Consider the following 22676-nt stretch of genomic DNA (forward strand, 5'->3'; position numbering starts at 1 on the left):
AAGGTCTTGGCCAGAGTGAAAAACAGACACAGATGTGTAAGAATTTTTTAAATAACCAGACTAAGGCTCATAATGCATAAAAGAGACTTAAATTTGATTGCACATATATTTACAACAATATATCATATGTGCACATATGGTGAGGGGTATGTTCTGAATGAACAAAAGGCCACTCTATGAGCATCAAAGTGCACTTCTCCACCTTTTGGCCATAGCCTCGGGTCAGGTCTCAGCACAGTGTGAGTTCTGAGGAGAGCCTTACACCAGAGCCTCACACACAGAAAACTCTTTGTAACCTGCTGGCTCTGTGTCCACACTGTCAACGAAGCATCTCCTGCTGATATCATCATAAAGCATCTCTTCAAAGGAAAGTCAGACTATGAGGCGTTGCGATTTCTTACATGGTCTCCATAATTACTGTTGCAAAACAAGGATTTTGAGGCAGACAGACACAAAGAAGGATGATACAATGAATGTGAGGGGTGAAAGTGAGTGTTAGTTTTGTAGCCCCAACCAGACAAAATACAAATTGAACTTGTGGATGCCACACTAAGAGATCAAAGCAGGAGGGAGCTAAAGTCCCAGACAGAGTACACACAGCTTAGTTTTCTCTGCTTTTATGGAAGTCTCAATTTAGAGACAAAAACACAACATACATAAGACAACACTAATCTGCAAAACACACATGACACTGAAATAATAATAATGCAAATGCACACCTCCACAAAGACTTGCTGATTTTGTGAAACAGTGTAGAAGGACTGGCGTGTGGGGTTGCTGGACAGTGTGTTGTACAGCTCCATATTGAACGTCATGTTGTTGACCGGCTGCCTGGCTGGTCCCGGTACAATCCTGGGAACTGTTTCTGAGGTTTCCTGGTTCTTTCTGTATGTGCAATTGAACTAGGAAGAGAATAAGAGAAAGCCAACACAAATATCAGCAGGGATCTGACATCAGATTCCAATGCTAAGCACCCTCACCCTACATGACTGTGTCCTAATGTTTGACCGTCAAGATGAACCAGAAAAAAGGGAAGGAACCTGAGAGATACTGTATAAACAAGATCAATAAGTGGGAGACTAAGACTGGATGGGACAAAGGAAAAATAAGTCAGGAGAGAGAAGAAGATGGAGAAACTTCAAAATGGAAAATGTCAGGTCAAGTTCATAAAACAGACATCATGGAAAGACGGTGAGATTTCAGGAGCCAGATGAGTATTTACTAGCACCAAGGGGCTCTGGGAAACAGAGTTTTTCCCAACTGTTCATGATTTACATAAAGATGTAGATGATCAATGGTCAATGCTCAACTTTCACCCTGCGATAAAGTGCAGCTCTCATGCAGAGACCACAATAAGTCCACTATCTTACCACTATGACAGACTGGTGCTCTGTGGGCTCAGTAAACGTCTTCTCTAATTCCACTGGGTCCTTCGAGAACAGCACGTCTCCGGATTCCAGATCCTCATAATCCACCGGCCCACCACTCCCATCCTTAGTCTCAGAACTTATCAAGACCTGTGAATCACAAAGGAGTCTGTTAGTCACCAAACCTGAGCCACATCAGTTAGGAAGTGAAAGGAAAAAGTCTTTTCCAGATCTTTTTTTTTTTTTTTTTTACAAAGTAGTGTTGCTTAATTCAGGCAGAGATTTGAATCTTTGAGAGGGGTCGCCAAAACATTCTGTGACCAATGAGTTGGATTTAAAATGTGGGAATGTCCTGTGGCTTCAGCTGTGGGACTCACACTGGACAAAAACAGAAAACATACTTCTAATTTCTCAGTAGAGCAGAGACACGTCAGAGGCTGAGATGAGTGCACGCAGCTTTAAGAAAATTCTGATCTAATGAGGTAAGGGGAAAGATTCAGTGACAGTAAAAGTCTGCACCAACCGTTAGCTGACCTGCTGTTGGTGCCACTGCTGAATTAAATAAGCAGGAGAAATGGCAGCCAAAACAGATTATCTTTGAAGTGTGGGGGCCTAGACAATGAAAATTAATCTCTTTTGACCAGAGATCAGAGGTCATCCCTGCATCCAAGCGCTAACACAAAGGATGACCTTGGACATGTGCCCTGGTTTTCAATCTGCATTGGACAGAATATGTGTTGTTCCAATTTCCCCAACAAAAGATTTCACAAGGTTGAGCAGGACATGATTCATCCTTGCTTGTCAGAACAAACATGCTGAATGAATGCATTCCATAATAATGAAGATGACTGAGGATGTGATATGTGAGTGTTGAATCCTAATAAATGAAAACGTAGTTTAAAGTTTCTCACTTTTCACTTTTTTGGTGTAAGAACATATAAAACATGATACTCCAGCAATAGTGCATGTTTTTCATTCATCCACAAAAGAGAACAAAACAGGAGCGGCCCAATAGCCATGGCCTTAGGGTGCATACCACATGGGCGTAAAAACCCTGAGCAACAACTCCCTGGTTCAACTCCTAGCTGGCTGATTGCCCCATTTACTGCATGTCACTCCCTTACTTCAGTGTTACTGTCAGATAAAGCCATAACATAGGGGAAAAAAAACTTAAGGATTAAACAGTGCTTGGGACATATTTGTGGAAACAGGGTCTAGATGTCAAGTTTGTGATTGAGCATTTGCCATTGCAGCAGCTGACTGACACTTGAAGAAGACACGCTGTTAACTGCTGTGGTGAGATACTGATTGGAGAACGTAAGAGCCCTGTATAACCTATGAGCGTCAATAGAAGATATGTCTTTCCCCCTTTTCAACAAGCTCACATAGCGTTGTTTTTGTGCCGTTCCACTCAAAAGCAAGGAAGCTAGGCTAACTAGGCTAACTACCTTCCATTTTCTGGGTGAAGGTGTTTCCAGTTTGAAAATAGAGGCTAGTCAGCCTAGTTAGCCTAGCTTGTTAACGTTAATACTGTTTCCCACTAGGTGTTAATCTTCCTATGTTATTTTAATACCATCAGTGCAGTGATGACAATTGACCAGTGTGTTAAAACTGACATAAACAGGTGGTCTGATAACCTCAGCACTCAGTGTGTTACCCTGTGATTCAAATCATCATGGGGTCATCTCTGAAATCAGAGCTGGTACTAACAGCAACAACACTGGCTCTATCAGCTGGTTAACTGCCTGAGTGGGAGTTGGAATTACTTATCATTGTTAGTGCCTGCCCACACAGCATTGCACCAATCAAATTATCAGTATGAACATGGTCAGTTGGAAGCTAAAATTCATGCCCTATGAAGTTCGAGTTTAAAAACACATTCTTTGTATCTGCATCATAAACAAGGAGGAGTCTATTGGCCTGACTTGTTTTAAACTATAATGTAATAACAGGTATTGTACTCACAGAGTTGATGTAGAGGGCCATCGAGCTCCCCTGCATGGGGTACATGGAGGTCTGACAGCCAGTCAGAGGAGTTTCCAGTGTGTAGTGCGTGGCATTGACTGTTGCTTTGCATTTTGGGTCTTGGAGCGTGAGGTTGGCATGAATAATCCCGTTCGCCTGAGGAAACATCAAAAATGGCAACATTGGATAAAGATAAAAAGTTTCCTTTATTAACTGATTTTCAGAATAGTAAAAAAAAGTGGTTGTGTGAGACTTCAAGTTCCCAGGAATAAACAAATCCCACAAGGTGGTCTAGCTCCAGCCCCAGCTTCTCCTAATTACAGTCTATGCCAGTTTCCATTCTGTGATGTGGGCTGACTGAGCTGTCCCTGTGTACAGATGCCAAATGTTGGGAACAGTCCCACTCACTTCAGTGTCAGCCTGTGTGTACCAGGGACACTGGCAAAAAAACAGCACAATGGCAGCATTTTTTATTCTACTTATTTGCATTAACCAACGAGTGACCATTAGATCTGTGTGTTTGAACAGTGTCTTCATTCTCTATCATTACAACAACCATCATAGTAATATTACAGATGTCTGCACACATTGGATATTTTTCAGATAACAGCATCCTCTCAACATGGAGGTTTATATTTGGCATTTTCCAATCGCAGTGCGGGTGACATTTATTCAGCCTGTTAATTGGTCCAGACACTGGTATTCTCTTTGGGTGTCCTCTGTGTTTGTTGTTTTCTGGTCTTCTTGTCACAGTCTGTCACATCAAGTCTGTGTCGCATGAGAGGACTTGTAAGAACGAAATACCCAAAAGCAACGTGATTGATCAGACTGAGGATGATGTTCAGATGTGCAAGTTCACTTGCATTTTAAATCAGTGATGACACTGGATTAAGTCTTATTTGGAAACAAAAGATTGAATTTGTTTCCTTTTTGCTGTTCAGACCAATGAAATGAGTATTATCAAACATCAAATATGAGGAAAAACTGAATTTGAGTCATTTTTCTTTATCTTTTTAACAGTGAGGGTGCATCCCTGAACAGTCCGTTTCTGTGCTGTAAGAGTTGGCTGTTTAATCAATTAATTCACTGAAAATACATTCATTCTATTTGATTATGCCTTGTTTTCCTTGCTTATGCAAAGTTACTGAACCACTTTGTACCAAACTTAGTGGACAGATGGGGCATGGGCCTGGGAAGAACCCATTGAATTGTGGGGTTTTTTAATTGTGGAAGATTTTTTTGGTTTATGTTGTTTGACATTGACCTTTGCGGAGGTCTGCACCCTCTGAATGCCCTTCTAGTTAATTTGATGCTTATTTGATGATTATTATTGTGTCCAGCTTCCAATCTGAGCTGAATCTGTGTTTCTGTGTTGCTGTATGACAGAATTTAGCTACACAAATCTATTAATCATCATCAAAAATAATTGATAGTTGTAGCTGTATATGCCTCTGCAGGATCTATTCTGCTGTTCACTCACTTGCAGACTCTCTTTGTCGATGCTGACCACCATCCTCTTGTCCTCACACTGCACGCTGAGGCCAACACTCAGAACGCCCTGCTGCTCCTCGGGCTCGTTCTCCCAGGGCCGGTCGTCGAGGGAGGAAGGCAGCGACAGGTAGGGCAGGCCGTCAGACACAGGCGGGGGGAAGAGGAAGGGCAGACCTGAGCGCCGTGAAGCAGTTCCTGCTCCTGAATGAGGACTGGAGTCACGCAGGATGGAGAGCTCTGGAGGCAACATGCTCTCCAGAGGATCCACCACATCTGGAAGTCACACATGGTTAGAGCCTCCAGAGGCTGATTTTACAGGCAGGGAAATTACACAGAACTACAACTATAAACCATTTCTCAATTTCACGCTCATGAAATGCTCAATATTAGTCACAAACAAAATAGGTGCAGCTGCTAAAATGTGTATTTTAACTTGTATTTTAACCATAATTTAACTGAACAGACCATTTCTGCTCAAGTATAATTCAAACTGAGTGGAAAATTCTTGCATTTACCTGGCTCCCTGAGTCGGATATTGAAGTGGTTAGCCACAGGAGTGCTGGTGTAAGACGTGACTGGACTGTAGCCTTGCTCTTCTGCCCACTTGATCAAGGCTTGTGATCCTGATGGCAAGTGCTGCTTGGGGATTTTTGACACTTGCATCATTCTCTCTGTATTTGAGCTTACACTCACAGTATCAGAGGCCTGTGGAGAAGAGAGTAATTTGTCTTAGTGTGTGTTTTTGTCAAAAACAAAGTGTTGCTCCTACATTTAAGTCTGCTACTTTAAAAGATACAAAGACATGATTTACTGTTCAGGAATTATCACAGACATTCAACTTCAAGTCTAGTCCTGCGCTTATCCAAGTGTCAAGTGTGAATCATATGTATGAGTGTGAGGTAATGGGCGTGCCACAGCTCGATCAATGCTGAGAAACCAACATGTTAAGTTTGCTCTTGAAATGTGTGTCCTGCCCTGCTGCATACCCTCCCTGTGTGAGGGAGGACTGATTCCTTCTCACAGCCATTTCCCACACTTTCAAGTCTCTTGAGCCAAAACTGAGGAAAACCCAGTTTCTGACAGAAGAGAAGCCTCACTTTTACGAGGCTATCACATCACATAAATAGTGGTGAACACTCCCCCAAGCACTGGTTGCACAAGCACAGCATACTGTGCGCTACTGTTGTCAAGTAAAAGTCAGAATGTATTTTGGAACTACTAAATGTTCTTGTGTTTAGACTGACCATCCTTCATCGACCTTTTATTTAAGTATCTTGTGAGCATTTTTGGAAAATGTCAGAACTAAAAATATACGTACATATTACAGAATGACACAAACATAGTAGTAGGAGGGTAGTTAAGTTTGCAGCATTAAAACTATTTATTGCATTAATAAATGTACTTGTGCCTGCTATTGACACTCCTCTCAGCATATAACCTTTACATGTTCACCATTTTAGTTTAATGTGTTAGCATGCTAACATTTGCTTGTTAGCATTAAACACAAAGTACAGCTGAGGCTGATGAAGATGTGATTAGTTCTGCAGGAACAGTAGTTGATCAAAAACTCAATTATCAGACAATTAGAGATGTTCACCTGCTGGTAGCGTTAAATGAAAAGTCAGAGGATCATAAAGTTATTTCAAGTCCTCCTGAGAAGGACACGAATGCCTGTAGAAAATTTCATGGCAATCCATTCAATTGTTATTGAGACGTTTCACTCTGGACCGACAGACTGACCAACACTGCCATCCTTAGAGCCGTGCCTCTATCAAACCTCACCTTTAGCTTAGGAAACCTCCTCATTCATGACAAATGATTAATTGAATAAGAATACTTGTTAGCTGCAGGCCTATTGTACATATTTCTGCTGTATTTAACCTAATTAATTCATAATTTACACAAGAAAACTTTAAATTCCTGACCAAAGCTGCTATATTGTTGTAAAAGATCCAAGTGTTAAGTGGGTATGAGGAAACATACACATGTGCAGCTCCATCAGAAACGTTGGCTGCTCTATAAGTTTCACAGGTCACCTGACTGACTGACTGACTGACTGTACACCAGTGACCAGGCAGCTGTACAAACACACTGCGCCTGGCAAAAGCGCTGTGTCATGGCTACGTCTGCCCTGCAAGAGTATCAGCATTACACAGTGAGGAAACACAGAAGCTCCTGCTCACTTCCACTTAAATCAGTACAGGGCTAACAAAGCAGAGGGGTAACACATAAGACAACAGAAAACAGGTGGGGAGTATGAGTCAGCCAGTGTAAACACCAAATGTCACCAGACTCAGCACATATGAAATGCTTTGGGAAATGTAAAATATTGGTATTCATTTTTTACTGCAGAGAATTTTTTGTTCCAACACTGGAGCAATTATAGTGGTTGGAAAAGAGCCAGTTACCTGTCAACTTGATCTACAGTTAAACTATTCTTCCAAAGTGTACATAGGTGTCATATTCTTATAGTTCCCAAGGGTCCTGAGGGACTTGAGTTACAATAATGAAGATTTAATATCAAAACTGTATACTCATTCTCAGCGTTGATACGAATGAAACCATTTCTCTAAGTAAAGGGCACTGTGATATATTGTAGTAATTAGCCGGGGTTTATCTTTTGTGGGTGGCGAGGAGGTCCTAACAGCTCGCAGCTTAACAAAGGGCCTGAGGCGAGTGCTGCTCATAATTCACATTATGACTGAGGGGGAGCGAGTCAGAGTTTATGCACTGCTGAAGTGCTCCAGTAGATTTTGGCTCTGAAAATATGTGATGCCCCCACCGCTCCTGCCCCTGGCTCTCTGAATGCGATGACAGTCCCTGGAGCTGCGGTGATGAAATTTCACAGTTCCTCCTAACCTGTTATCCCCACCCTCTCTTACAGTGGGGGTGGGTGTAACAAATTCTTTGGGTCAGTGGAGCAAAGTGATGACATTTCTGTCTGTGACTTGACTTGTAAGACACTGTGATGTGTGATAAGACTATATCAAATCTCAGCAGTGACATCTGTAAAGGCAAAGAAGAAAAAAAGACATCTATAGATGGAGAGCTTTTATGTGTTGGGATGCTGTCAGCTTACCACTACATCCAGCTTGCCAATCACACGGTGGGCCTTGATGACCCAGTTGACTGACTTAGAGCACTTGAGCAGCAAAACAACATCACGATGCAGGGGGGCATCGTCCTCCAGTGGCCGCAGATCCACTATGACGTCCACCTGGAAAGCGCTGCAGAAAACGAGAGAGGAAAAGAATTTTTGGATGGTTGGGTCGACATTGTGTTATCATGCCTTCTGTGTCTGGCCAACTAATTAAAAAGCTGGACACATTCCCAGAAAAAAAGCAGACATATGCACTACAGACCAGATAGCACTCGAGTGAGATCCAGCACAGCTACCAACACGTTCCCAGATTTGTGGTCTTTTGGGTGTATAGAGTAATCACTCCACTGGGGGAGTGAGGAGATTATCTGGCAACCTGGACTTTCAGACCCAGTTTTGAAATATCTTTCTCAAAAGAACACGACTCAGTGAAAAGTAACCCCCCCCCCCCCCTTGCCTTCATGTTAGTTCCCATCCAAAACAAACTCCACTGAGATTAGTGAGAGCATTTTGACCTCGAAAATAAACCATGACAACATGTATTCTTGGCTTTGGCTGCTTTGGCTGCTCACCTGCTGGAGTTGGGGGCCTGGAGCTCAATGACGTGAACTTCTTGGTCTTTGTCGGGTCCAGACAGGACGCAACCCTTTGATGTCTGTGGCTCCACGTAGCCGCCCAGGTAGTTCAGAGACAGGAACTTGGTATCAATTTTGCAGGTGTCGGAAAACACTGGATCTGAAAGTAGAGAGATGTTTGCGTTTCTGGTCGGGGGTTCTGTGAAGCTATTTTGATCTCCCAGAGGAGAAATCCCCCCCCCCCCAACACACACACACACACACACACACACACACACACACACAGTGGAGTCAGAGTCCAAGGTCAGCTACAGTACAGCACCCCCAGCTTCGGAGAGTTTCAGTGTCCTGCTCACAGAGACTTTAGTAGGGTGGATGTTTGCTTTGACCCAGCCATTCCAGCTGAAGAACAGCTTCCCTGCACCCCCACAGCTGGTATTCCCATTGTCTCTCATCCAAAATGCGCTGCTAACAAGGACAAGCCTTTTCTTCCTTTCTTGGACGAGGTGCCCTCGTTGGCATGACCCATCTTCCTGTCAAGCTATCAACAGGGAAATTTCTCTTTTCATTTTACGTGGGAAAACTAATCCAGATATTTTACCAGAATACCTCCACAATAACAGGACAATAATATTCATAAACACATTTAATCAAATCTTCTAGTGTTTTTTCCTCCACTTTCACAGCTGTTCAAAAATTCGTTAACGGCTAAGAAAGTAGCTTCAGAGCAAAAAGTTAAGCTCCTTCTTAGTGCTCAAAGAAAACATAAGACAGATGCTTCCTTATTTGGCAAACAGAGCCTTGGATAAAGTGTAAACTGAAGGTTGGCACCTTCCTCTCCGGAACTCTTGTGGCACTTTTAAAGAGCTGAGGGGAGACCTGGAGTACAGCCCTGGGTAGGAAGCAAAGTGAGAATCTGTCCATCTTCATGAAACACTGCTGAAGATGTGAAGGAGTGGAAATCTACAGCTCTTTGCTTGAAGTAAACATCATGGCACCCTGGGCTTTTGCCAAACCACAGCCCCTTAATGACACAAGCCAAACGCTTGAAGGCTGAGCAACCGCTCTGCTCTCCACAGCAACCAATAACATAAAGAGAGAACTTATCACCAGGAGTAGTGGAGCCATTATGTCTCTCCAGACATGAGCTGTGCTTTATTTCCATGTCGTGAAAGATGCTCATTAAAAACATGTCCTGTCTGAGAGCTGACGTAGTGTGTATTTGGACATGCTGTCTGTTCACTGTGTGGACCAGCCAGTACAGAATAAAGATTTTTAAAGTCCACAGCTCAAACTTGCGTGAAGATCAATCATTGCCTCCCCTGAGAATCACCCGGTGCTTCTTCACTGCAGACTCTTCATCCTTCCTTATCACAGGAAAAACTGCATGATTTATCTCCTGCTTACCTCTGATTTTTTTTCCACTGACATCTGGTCAACTTACTATGTATTCCCTCCACAAGAGGACATTTTGTGACCTTTTTGCTGTTGCTCTTATTTCATTATTACAAATTACAAAAGCAATGCAGAGTCTAAATGACAGCAGCTGTTCAAGAAACGTGTCTCTACATCAAGACATAGTCATCACATCACCGTTGCTCTTGACAGGCCACTTATTGACTGACTTCTTTATGGAAACTATGTGTTTATTTGTTTGGCTGCACTGTGAAGAGATGAACAAGTTGCTCTTCTGTTGTATTCCTGACAAATTAACCAGGACTGAGATCAACATGTAGTTTTTGCTCAACTAACCATTCTGGCTTAATTTCACTGGTACACATATACACACTGAACAAACACTGAAATCTAGTGTCGAAACTCACAGTAACCTCATACAAAGGCCAAATATGTTGTAATTTTCAACTCTCTAGCATTCTATTACCTTTTATTATGTCAATTACAATTATTTGTCCTCATAATGTCACTGATTATGTTAATTTATGCATTTGTTTACATTTGTATGATACTTCAAATAATAATATGTTATTATTAGCAACTCAAACTTGCTGCCAATGTCAGTGTATGCAGCCAGATGCTCCAGCATCTCACCATAACATCTCTACAGAAACCTGTGGTTCATCAATGAAGTTTCTCATATGATCGATTCAGTTACTATGTCTGTCTACACACAGACATAGTAAATAAGGGCTACCACAATTATTTTGATTATTGATTAATCTACCAATTAGTTTATCAACTAATCAAATAACTTTTATCTATATAATATCAGAAATATTCTGTCTTCAGATTGCTTGCTTATTCTGGCTAACAGCCCAAAGCCAAAGGTTTTCAGTTGACTATCACAGTCACACAAGTCAAAGAGGTAATTTTGGCACTAATTTTCTGTCAGTCCACTAATTACTTAATCAACTAATTGTTTCAGCTCTAATAAAAATATCATGAGGAAAGAAAGAGTGTATTTGTTTATACATTAAAAAAAGTGTAATCCCTGGAATGATCTCATACTCAGATACATGATCCTGGCACTTTAAGGCCATAAGCAGCCACAATTCAGAATGACCACAGATTGCCTTTTAAATAGTGTGAAAGGGTAAATGCCTGTTGAGGGAAGGAAATTCTTTTATCAGAGTGGTGCATGTAAACCTCTAGCCAGGGCTCAAACACAAAAGCTAAGTAAAGTTATGGAAGCTGAAGCGGAATGGGGAGGTGTGCCTTGGGGCCTAGAGCTATGTTTGGGAATTTTGGGGATCCAGCACATACCTTCTCCGACTTTGATGTAGATGTCTTGAGTCATCCTGAGCTCAGAGAAAGAGGTGACTGCCCTGTACTTCTTCTGGGCCCAGCTGAGAAGCTGCTCATTGCCGTGGGGAAAGGTCTCCTTCTGGATCTGGCAGGAAAGGGAGAAGTTTCCCGGCTGAAAGTGGACCTCTGAGCCCTCTGATACCTTGAGGAGGAGAAAAGGCAGTGGTGTTAGAGGACAAAGGGAAGCTGTGATAAGCTCTTATCTCAGTTCTATGCAATGTGATAGTGAATGCTGAAGTACTGGAGGGGTAACTGCATGTTTTTCTTCTGTCTATTCAACTTTAGTGGTGCCCAGCATCCATTTCAGTTATCTGCTAAAGTGAAAAATATTAGAGGGAGTAATCGTACACTGCTTTCACAGAAAAATAATTGCATATTTCAAGTGCAACTTTTCAAGATTTCCACCAAGAGCGACTATTTCGTTCAGAAAGATATGCACATAAAAGTCATGTCCACTACACTCATCCTTATTTTACACTAGAAATTTGAGCCTGTAGAATGAAGAACCTGCAGGGAGACTAAGCCTTTCCAAAATTAAACCCGCTCTGTAAACATTGGTAAAACCTATCCTTCACACTCCATCCCAACCGCTATTTCCAAGCTTCTACAAATATGCTCAGCGTATTTTTACACATGTTCTCCTACACAATAAGGTGTCTGGTTTCCAATGTTTATACAGCATATTGCGTTGTAGTGCGTCATCACAAATGTGTGTGTCTGCTTCAAAATGGCCATGAGGGCTAATGACACAATACTTGACCAAGACAGCAGCACAGTAGGTGGTCACTCACACAGAAATGTTGAAGCTACATGCTGGTTTTCCTAGAGGTTAAGCCACTCTTATAAAAACATATTGTGTAGATATTTAGACATTTGCCAAAGGACATTAACTTACTGCGTCCCTTGCAACTACCTGAACCCTAGCTCTTTAGAATCATTGAATACTACAGTGATACTGTTGGTGGTTGATGTGCTGAATCCATCCGTAAATTCTAAACAGTCACACACACACACAAAAAAAAAAAACACACAAAAAACAGGGAGAGGTCTCAAATGTATGGAGGGCAAAGACGTGCTGATTTGAGTTTGACAGGGAAAACTGTATTTAGGAGGGACCACCCCTTTGGCACTTAATGGAGCTGAGCCCATATGCTTCATTTCAGAGAGATAAACATTCACATGTGCTGAAAACCTACTGAACAACCAAATGAGTCCAAGCACTCGGTCTAGACAGCCTACCTCATTTTATTTCCATGCTTGTTTTCTTTCTCCCAAGGTATCCTATCTGTATGCGTGAGCTGAGACAGTGCTGGCAGGCCCAATTCAAATATTAAATCCATTTTAATCCAAGAGGAATACGTAAGGCCACTTCATTGTGATGATGTTATGAAGTTGTCCCTAAATTGCAATCATGCTTTAATGATAATAGAATAACATCCCTTTGGGGTGTTTAGGCATTTCAGACATAACTATTCAAATCCCTTCATGTGCAACATCTGTCTGACCTCTGGACGCTCTTCTCGACGTTCCTGGCATTGTCACCGGAGGCAATAAATACTGAGGCCTAGGAGACGGACTCTATCGAAGAATTGATGTTGATTTTATTTTTAGTGCGTTTACCATGATGAGAAGGAGTACGGAGAAAGATGGCAAAGAGAAGAGAAGTGGTACCCTGAGCCGATGAGGAGGGGCCAGGGTTTCTTCGCTAACCCTGCCAAGTTCAGCAGAGTTTATCAGTTTAATTGCGGGAATACGACTGTAATTAGTCGCAAAGAATTAGAGGGGAAAGCCTGAAAGCCAAATTAGCTCCAGGCCTTGCAGAGCTCTGAAAACCTCAGGAATTTGAAACAGGGAAGTGAGGGACCCACTCTGGACTTTAACAAACTCTCTCTCTCTCTCTCTCTCTCTCTCTCTCTCTCTCTCTCTCTCTCTCCTGCATGCCCAGTTGACAGACCAAAAAGACTGTAAGTGCCAGAAAGCAAAGAGCAATTTCAGTCATGAGCTTAAATGGAATATATAAATATAAATATACTATACTGCACACTATTTACATAAGCTGTCACTCAATACTGTTACGTTTGTTGCTAATGCACTCGCATACAGCAAAAAAAATAAAGCCTTATTACATTTGAAGAAAACTGCTGCAATCGTAAAAATGTGATTTATTTGAAATTAAACTAGAGCACAGCATGTTCCAATGAATCTATTTTGTTTATTCATGTATCAGCAATATCTAGAAAAACATCTAAAAGATCTTTGTGGTGGATTCATGTTGGTCTCAAGTCGAATCAGTGATGCAGCAAAGCTCTCATGTCTATGTTGTGTTCTTCTGAACTGCAAGCAGCAGCGTCCTGCCAAGTAAAGCATTGCCTCACTATATGAAAATATAGCACATCTCTTATTAAACAATCTGTTGCCGTTATTGCCAAAAACTGCCTTGATGGACCTTGTAATGTGTGCGGAAGTTGAAATACATGAAAACTGAATATTACCTTGACTTCGGAGGAATTCCTCAGACTTGGCAGTTGAGATCAAACAAAGAATGTAGAGGAGGAGTCGGTTACATACACTACCATGGGAACTGAAACTCATGCTTTCATGTGCATGATGGTAGAAACTCATGTACTCATGTTTATAATAGTATTTGCAGGCAGGCATGTTGCTTCAGAAACTCAAATAGTGAAAGCATCCTATATGTTTTAAGTACTAATCTGATGCACATTTAAACTCTAAAATAGCACTTTTCTTCATCATCTGTTGTGACAAAAGAACATCTGCTGGTGTGGCGTATCCTGCATGGTCCAGTATATTCTAACAGTATATTCCCCGCCCTTTCTGGCTGTAAGCGTCAACATATCATGGCCATATGTGAAGTAAAGAGGGGAAGGCATGCCAAATGTTTGAGATCAATTATCATAGAGCTGTAATCCTCCACTGGATTCTCATAGGGCAACACCCTAAGCCTGGGAAATCACAAATGGCTGCTTGGAAATTAAGAGGTGTTGCAAACAGAGGAGGGTGATGGAAAAGTGCAGAAGGGTTGATAGATACTATGAGCATGCTGTCGGTCTCTGGTGATATTAATGTGATAAATGCTTTGATGGTTGATTTGATCTTCTCTCTCTTGATGAGATAGAGGGAGCTTATCATGCTGCTCGCTGCAGATGTGCATGTGTTCCTGTGAACTGGCAGCCTCTGTTGTGGAGAAAACAATACCATATGTCTCAGCGCCACTCTGGAGCGTTCCTCTGCCATTCCCGTCTTCCAAATAAAAACCAATAGTGGCTACCCATGGTTTCCATTAACAATTACGCTGAGGAGAGTGCTCGTGTGTGAGAGCGAAAGAGCTTATACTACAAGCCTTCAACTAATGAAAGAAATACAGGAGTGAAAAGGCAATGCTTGGCAAACAAACAATAGGCAACTCAAGCCAACAGCAAAACTTTACAGTGTTGTTCCATCAAGAGTCATAAAACATTTGCTCCAAATCAAGCCTTTCAAGCAGAGATGCAATGCAACCCTCCTTCCCCCAAACCCCCAAAAGAAATATATACATTTGGCCACAAAGTCAACACAGCACACACTGCACATGTGTCTCACTTTGACTCCTTATGTCCCTTGGTAAAATAAAATTTGGCCTGATTTCAATGTTCACATTTCATATCATTTGAGACGCACGATGATTCCTGCCTGTTGCTGATTGACAAGAAGTACTGCAGAGAGCATGTTTTACAACAAAAGTCTGGCATTTTAAGAGCCGACCAGGTCCACTGGCCAACAGCAACAGTGTGCTCAGCGTCTCTGAAGCTTTTCCAGGCAGCCCATCTGTGTCCGCGGAGCCCAGAGCACTGGGACCAGGAAACAAGGACTGGCAGGCCTGATTCAGGGTCCAATTAGCCCCTGGAAACAGCCTCTCCAGTGGAAAGGTGATCTGAGGGAGGTCTGGCAGTGGGCTTCTGTTGTGAAGTGTTAAGCCCAAAACCAGTTCCTCTTGACTCTGTTAGTCTACACTCTGACCACAGCAACGTCTCATCTCCACCTGAGAGCTACCGATCAAAACCTGCAGGAATCGGCCAAGACGTCTTTGCATCTGTGGTGATGATACGTGCACAATTCTGTGGCTGATGCAAATTTTTATTTTAATTGACTTTTTGCTAAACCCCTCCCAAAAAACAATTATCCAATCATACCATAGCAACCCTGACTAGGCAGAGCAGGCCTGCCAAGCTTCAGATTACACCACATGTCAGAGCAGTGCATGTGAGGCTGGAGTAACCATGATACTCAGCACTTCAGGGTGATGTACTTTTGTTTTGACTTTTAAAAACTGAAAAAAACAAGAGGGTGTAAGGAATGCCTAAAAGGTGTGTTTATTGTCTAACATAAGCTTCAATTGTTAGCATGACCAGCTAACTAGCTTCCTTCCTCCACTGTAAAACATTAACCCACAGGATCAGTTGTTTTGAAAAAGTCACTATGATTTTCAAGTGGCAAATCTGCCGTCATCATTGTAAACTGCGTTATGTGCCATGTGAGAACAGAGAGCTTTACCGGCATAGCAACAGTAATTGAGGGGAAGTGGTGCTTAGCAAACGTTCAGTTACAATTTATTCAAGTTTTATGAACAGAGGGAATCTTAACTGTTAACGAAAAAAAAAAAGGCTGGCAATTGTTCTTCCCGCAGGATGTTGTGTGCTGTTTGAGTTTTGTGGCATGTTAAGTGTTGTGTCACCGTGGAGAGAACTTGAGAAGAGGAGCGTCTGGGAATCCTCCCAGTTACCGCTATGTGCAGTCAGGCTGGTGGATAAGATACCAAGAGCTTGAACTGCCAGAAGGCTCGCTGTCACTCAAACACAAAAATACTTAACACCTAATTCAGCAGGGGCCCCTGCAGTCAGTCAAAGCCATTAGCGCAGCTTTGTATGACTGCAGGGGCCTCCTTCGTCACTGTTAAGATTCCCTTTATCTCTCCTCACTCCACTTGAAAAACTGCAGGATGAACAGAGAAAGTTAATACCTCGGTTTTGTCTCAGAAAAGACACAACTTTTTTTTTTTATATCCAGGCAGATGAATGGCTGAGGATGTGTAACTACTGTAAATTAATCCGAAGATACACAATCCTCCAATTCAAACATGCATCTTATCATTTAAATTCACAGCAACCGTTTTTTTTTTCCTCATTTGAGATTAAGGCGAAGTGAAATCTCCTTACTCTGCAAAAGCACTGATGTCCAACATCATTAGACACACAGCAACAGCTCTGCCTGGGCTTTAAGTTTTAATGATGGTTGTCAGCTGCTTTCTGTCTGCCATCGCTGACAAGGGGAGACGTTTACTGTGATGCTGACCTGCTGGTCTCTACACAAACGACCATCTCACTGGCCACACATTATCACAGCTTAGGAAAATACAAGCAGGTCAGTTGCACATCCATCTCCATGAAATGCACCAGAGGTTTTTTTTGACATGAGAATGTTTCCATTACTACGGGAAATAATAATTAAAAGTTTTTCGCAGACAGGCCGCATATGTTGTGCATTTCTGTGAAAGCTATGATCCTACTCACGCACAAGAAAATGATCAAAAGATTTTTGGTGCGCTCCAGTTCACCTCACATATTGGCTATTCAATTGTGCAGGGACCTCAAAAATGTCTTTAAGGGCAAAAGGTTTTGTTCACAACCACAGATTTTCTAAATTTCTCTAAGAATTCTCTTAAAAGAAGGATTAACTGGGATGCTAGATGACTAAAAATACCCTATCCTCTATGTATTTTACAACAACCTTTCAATCCAGAGGTGATGATCACTTGTATGCCTGCATGACAAAAGTCACAGGTCAGATAAGCCTAAAAAAGTTTCTGAAGGTCTAGAAGAGACACATTAATGCTCTGTTCTGACAACCAAAGGGGCTGGAATACATAGCTCTTTATACTATTTGAGTCTGTGTGTGTGTGTCCGTGTGTGTGTGTGTGTGTGTGTGTGTGTGTGTGTGTGTGTGTGTGTATGCAGCCTATGCATAACACAAGGATTTTGTAGTATATTCTTCTCTGCGTGACATTGGCTTTCATGGCAGGATGTTTTGCGTGTGAGAAGTAAGCAAGAAAACACTCGACCACATATGGAAATAATTTGTGTACCTGATACTGCGTTCTTGCAGATTTCTGTGGTGTTAACATTGAACTAAAGCTGATTACTTCTGGGAAGCCAAAGATACTGAAAAGCTTTCAGAACATACAAAGGCAAAGATGTAAGTTTTAGCAATATAGTATAGTTAAGCCACAGCTGAGGCTTCTGGGTCTCATTTTGCCATGGATTTCTCATGTGATACACAAGCTTTGAGCAAGGGTACTGAAGAAATCCATTTTTACATTTTTTATTAAGTTTCCCAGCAAGGCCCCCTGGTACCTTTACTAAATATGGCTGGCTCTCCAGGGGACCTGGCTCCAACTACACTTAGATACCCCTCACCAAAACTTCTTCTCTTCCTCCCCCTCATGTACCCTGGTCGTAATACAAACCTCCATGAAGCTATTTTTATATTAATGACAAGTTAAATGCAATATGATGTAACATTAACTTTATAAAAAAGTTACTGTTACAAATGAAAAGTTGAAGTCGGAGACAATAAAACACACCAGTCATCAGTTTGATAAACTCAGAGGTTTTGCTGCTACAGCCTGAATTGGTCTGGAGTGACCATTAGCTTTTACAACAGTAATGTTGGTAGTAATGTTTGCAAACTTGAAAGGGGCTATTTGTAAGTTTTTTCATTGTTGTGTTTACAAGACAAGAAGTTATAATACACCCTCTGAGCAGCATTATGTCTTCTGGACAGATTGGAGGCTACAGTGATTCATTATGAGAAAGTGAGGAGACAAGCTGGGGCTAGCTGGTTAGCATGCTATCCTCAGTAGAAGAAAATATGTGATACATCAAGAGTTATTATTGAAGTTGCTTTCCACTGCTGGAGACAGCTCTTGGCAAGTAAAGGGATGAAGTTTGATCCTGAACTCACGTTTCTTCAAGACTTGGAGGTAAACAGCTGCACTGGCTATGTAGCACTAGCAAAACAAATAGTTCCTTTAAGTAGATGCTTTGTTATTAACCTTAACAAGTCTGATTGCTTAGTTAAAACTATTCTCTACCATTTTAGCACACTACACAAGTAACATGAAAACGTTTTTAAAGCAACCTACTCAAAAGAATCTTGGGAAATGAAGGCAAATTCCATGAGCCATTGTCCTGTAATAAACACTGGTGTCCATAGTGGGCACTATTCAGCAAAAGTTACAAGAGCTCACTTGAAGTCGGTGATGAAGACTCATTTTTTGAATGAGTGTCTTGCGGAAGTTTGGGTCACTATTTCCATGTGCAGACTGGAGACCAGCTGTTAAGCTCCAAATTACAAACCAGTAGACAATCTAGGGTCGTCAGTATTTCAGCAAATTATCAGTGGGCGGTAGCGTACATCAACTCCTTCCTCAGCAAAGCTTTAGTGGTTTAGTGTTTGCTACCGCACACTCCCCGTTGTTAGGGTTTTCGTGGTACGCGGATATGCTCTGAATGATTTGAACAGCTGCCAAGCTATCAACAGGAGTGTTTAGAGGAGGGAGGGAGGCGGTGGGGATATGGGCCTGTGGTTGCAGAGTGAGAATAAAGCTGACATAGCACATTTCACCTTTTAAGATAAACACAATCTACACCATGATGTGGGAGAAAGATATTGGTTTGAGTTGGGCAAAATAAAAATAGTGAAAAACAAATAATGAAACTCTTTGTATATATTCATATGAATCAAACAAGTACTTCTCCAAAGTCCACATCCACATCTTTACCATACAAAAGAAAATGTATTTATCTGTACAAATCTAAGAGTGCACAGTTTAGCAGATGAAACATTATGTATGAATATAAAGAAACCAATGCCTCACCACAATGACTGTGCACGTATGCCATCCAGATCAAAGTTTTATCATGGGAAACTTGTTTTGGAGTGTGGCAAGGCCTTCAAAGATTTACATCACTTGAAATGTTTTGCAGAGGGAAGAGGGCTACTGAAATGGGAATAAGGCTTAGCCTGTGAGGAAATGAATACACAGTTTTAGGAAGTAGGCTTTAAAGGCTTTTAGTGATGCTGGACTCACATGAAAGGTACGTTTGATGCCCAGGGCCAGGTTCTCTGTCTTGATCTTCCAGATCAGTGGTTGGGGGGAGTTAAGCACAAAGACCAGGGGCTTCTGGTGGCGCAGCAGAGACTGGATGGGCTTCAGATGCAACTCAACCTGGTAAGGCACAAAAGACGCACATTGGTATACGAGTATGAGTACACTGAGGGAGAGATAAGGACATAAACAAAGAAAAATCACTGCAAGATCTGTCACAGTACATCACATGATCCCATTTCACACACTGAACAAAATCAAAGCTTTGATTTTCTCATGTTTACTGTGAACCTAATATAACCAAAAATATCAGGCGATACACAGTTGCTATCCTGGTGCAATTGCAGCACTATCGTGTTGTAGATTGTTCTTCTTTATCAGGCTTTGTGGTTGTTTATGTACTCACTTTGCTGATAAACTCACAAAGACGGCATGCTGTGTTCTCCCTAAAAGGCACTTGCTTAGCTCTGATATGTAGCCTCAGCGGGATCTGAACTTTCACACAGTGGAGTCTTTGTTAATGGAGGAAAAAAAAAAACATAGTAAGCGCCGGGTCTCCGTTACCATCTCTACAGCATGCAACTATGTCTTTGGTTCTCAGACTGCCATTAAAATAGATTTTCACAGTCTGTTGGTGAGATGGGGAAAACAAACTTGATGTTTTGGGACCTGAACTGTTGTGTTTTTTGTTTTCAGTGTTACACTTGTCTGGATCATTTGGACCAAATCTAGTCAGGTGGTTCAGGACCTGAGCGTTCACCCAAACCCAAACACATCTCAGGTGGGGATCTGGCTTTCCATTGTCTTCTTTCAACTTTTAAAATACTTCTGCATAGTTATCATTATCATTTCCAGTTCTTACTTGAGAGCTGTTAAAAATCCTCAGTTGTTCTCTCAAGCACAGTTAGGAACTGACACTCTCCTTTCAACTTCCTTCCCTCTGTATTCCCAGACTAATCATATTAGCCCCATCCCGTATGTCAGCAGTAAAAGCCCGTAAATCACTAATTCAACCCACAAGGACTCACATTTTATGATAAAACAATCACGACAGTAACTCAATCAGTCATGGCTCGCAAAAACATTGGCCTTGCTTTTAACAATAAATGCAGCCTTTGTGCTTCCACTGAAACTAATAATGGAACAAATAATCTATAATTACAATGATGGAGATTGTAAAAAATGAGTTGACAGTATAATATTAGGAGCGTTTGAATGAGTTAGAACCATGAAAAACTGCTGAGAACATGCATACCAGTAACTTGTTTAGATGTGGTTATGGTGTGTAAACAATCCAAACAGAGATCTAAACCATTACTATTTTATGGTACAGTGCTTTTCTGCTACAATCATATGCTCCTTATTTTGGTCACTATAAATCATATTTATAAACAGTTCTGTTCTCTTTTAGACTGATTTGTATAAGGATAAAACAAACCACTTATATAACAGTCTGTTATGGGTTCTGAACCAGATTAAATACTGAGCATCTGACATCTCGTCAGTATTTTCCATATGTCTCCCTGCTACACTGATATTTTCATTTGCTGTGAGTGGGGCTGAAATATGAACAGTGTTATTTTCAAACTGGCTCTATCACAAATTATGAGCAGTATCATAACAAGTTAAGAAGTGAAACTGTTGATTTTGCCTACTACTGACACTGACATATGGAAAATGTAGTTAGGTGTAGTTTATCACTGTTGTCTAGAATAGCCCAGTCAGAAATCCAAACCTTTAGTGACATGTGTCAGACATGACTTATATAGAATTATATTGTCATTGTTAGGTGGCCACTTTCAAATGTCAAAATTGTAAACTATCATCAAGTATACCACTTCAAAAATGTGCTGTAACAAGCACTTTGTCACATTTGTCAATTCTTCTGGCCATGTTTAATAAAAGTTCAGGAATCCTCGAAGGACATAAACAACAAGCCGCTGCAGGTTTTTATCAGATTTCTTTCATGTAAAAACAAGATAAGATTATGACTGCTGAAAAAAAACCCCATGTTTTATGCCAACTGTGCCAACTGGACAAAAAGGCACATACATGACACATCAATGCATTTATTTCAACTAGTACGGAGCAAAGTTTTGGCAAAGTACCCTCTTTAGAATAAAATACAGCCAGTCACCTGACTGGCATTCATACCAGTATGATTTCTGGCTTCATGTTTCTTGATTATGTTTGGTCATAGATCTCATCACCTCTCAAATTGATTATTCATTGGCCCTGAGTGATTGCCCACTCAGCTGGTAATAATAATAATACTACATTTTATTTGTAATGCACTTTACATTTGAAACAAATCTCTAAGTGCTAAATGGTAAACATTTTCTTCCCATTCTTATTTTTTAACTGGGCAAACTTCATCAGCCAAAAGCTCCTACTGAACAGACCTAAACAGAGAAGTTCTGTTTGAACTTACATCTATCTTGCTCACTGCTCTGCAGACCACAAATACAATCCTGGGGTTTAATTTACAGCCAGTAATCACAATTTTGATTACATGAACACAGAAAAATTACTGTTATATAGATATTTCTTGAAATCGTTAACTCTCAGGCGAGATTGTCTGTACTTCACCAACTGCATGCCAGACTCTTGTCTCCCTAAGCAGAGATGTTGTATTCCATCCATGAAACTGTGATTTCTATATTCTGTATATTCTAACAGATACTCTGCCCTCAAAGTCTTGTCACTGTGATGCTGCATGAAGCCGTTTAACAAGAGACACTGACAGCATAGGCAGAGTGAACATGAAGCATCAAAGCCTAATTATTATCAGACCTCCACAGATGTAAGCCCCGGAGGAGAGCGAGACAAAAGAGAGTGTTTAGTAATGTGGTCCATGAAAGTGCTGCAAAAATCATTAAAAATTCCCTCAGAGACGCAGAAATGGAAGAAATTACTGAACATTTATCTATGAGGCACACTGGATGGTGATCCAAACAAACACATCAGAGACTCAGTAAGCGTCTCCCTTTTTTTGCCCTCTTCTCCCCTCCTCCTCCTTAGTCCAGAGTCTGGAAAAAGCGTGTGCATCGCTCCTCTGAGAATAACAACAACCACGATATAATCATACCTGGCTTGGCTTTGAGGCCCTGGCTTTGAGAGATGGAAGAGGGAGGCAGAAGAAGAATGAGAGTGAGGGAGAGAGTTGTAAAAGATGAGGAATTTTAAACCCAGACAGAAACGTTTCCAGAAGACGTGAGTCACCTGCAAACACACGGATAAACAGAGAGGAA

At 41.4% G+C, this 22676-nt stretch overlaps 1 protein-coding gene across 1 annotated transcript in view; it reads right to left on the bottom strand.

Moving 5' to 3' along the window:
• The window catches only part of tgfbr3 (transforming growth factor, beta receptor III), a 69118-nt gene that overhangs the window by 11616 nt on the left and 34826 nt on the right, over positions 1-22676 (bottom strand). The window contains exons 4-12 of the mRNA XM_071487236.1: positions 19408-19545; positions 11220-11403; positions 8496-8658; positions 7903-8050; positions 5339-5528; positions 4813-5096; positions 3333-3488; positions 1371-1517; positions 720-902 (exon numbers count right to left, since the gene is read on the bottom strand). Coding sequence (XP_071343337.1) covers positions 720-902; positions 1371-1517; positions 3333-3488; positions 4813-5096; positions 5339-5528; positions 7903-8050; positions 8496-8658; positions 11220-11403; positions 19408-19545 — 1593 coding nt within the window. The remainder of the gene's footprint in view (positions 1-719; positions 903-1370; positions 1518-3332; positions 3489-4812; positions 5097-5338; positions 5529-7902; positions 8051-8495; positions 8659-11219; positions 11404-19407; positions 19546-22676) is intronic.

This window comes from Trachinotus anak, unplaced genomic scaffold, assembly GCF_046630095.1.
Source record: "Trachinotus anak isolate AG129_WGS33_773 ecotype Australia unplaced genomic scaffold, CSIRO_AGI_Tana_v1 ptg000010l, whole genome shotgun sequence".
NCBI lineage: Eukaryota > Metazoa > Chordata > Actinopteri > Carangiformes > Carangidae > Trachinotus > Trachinotus anak.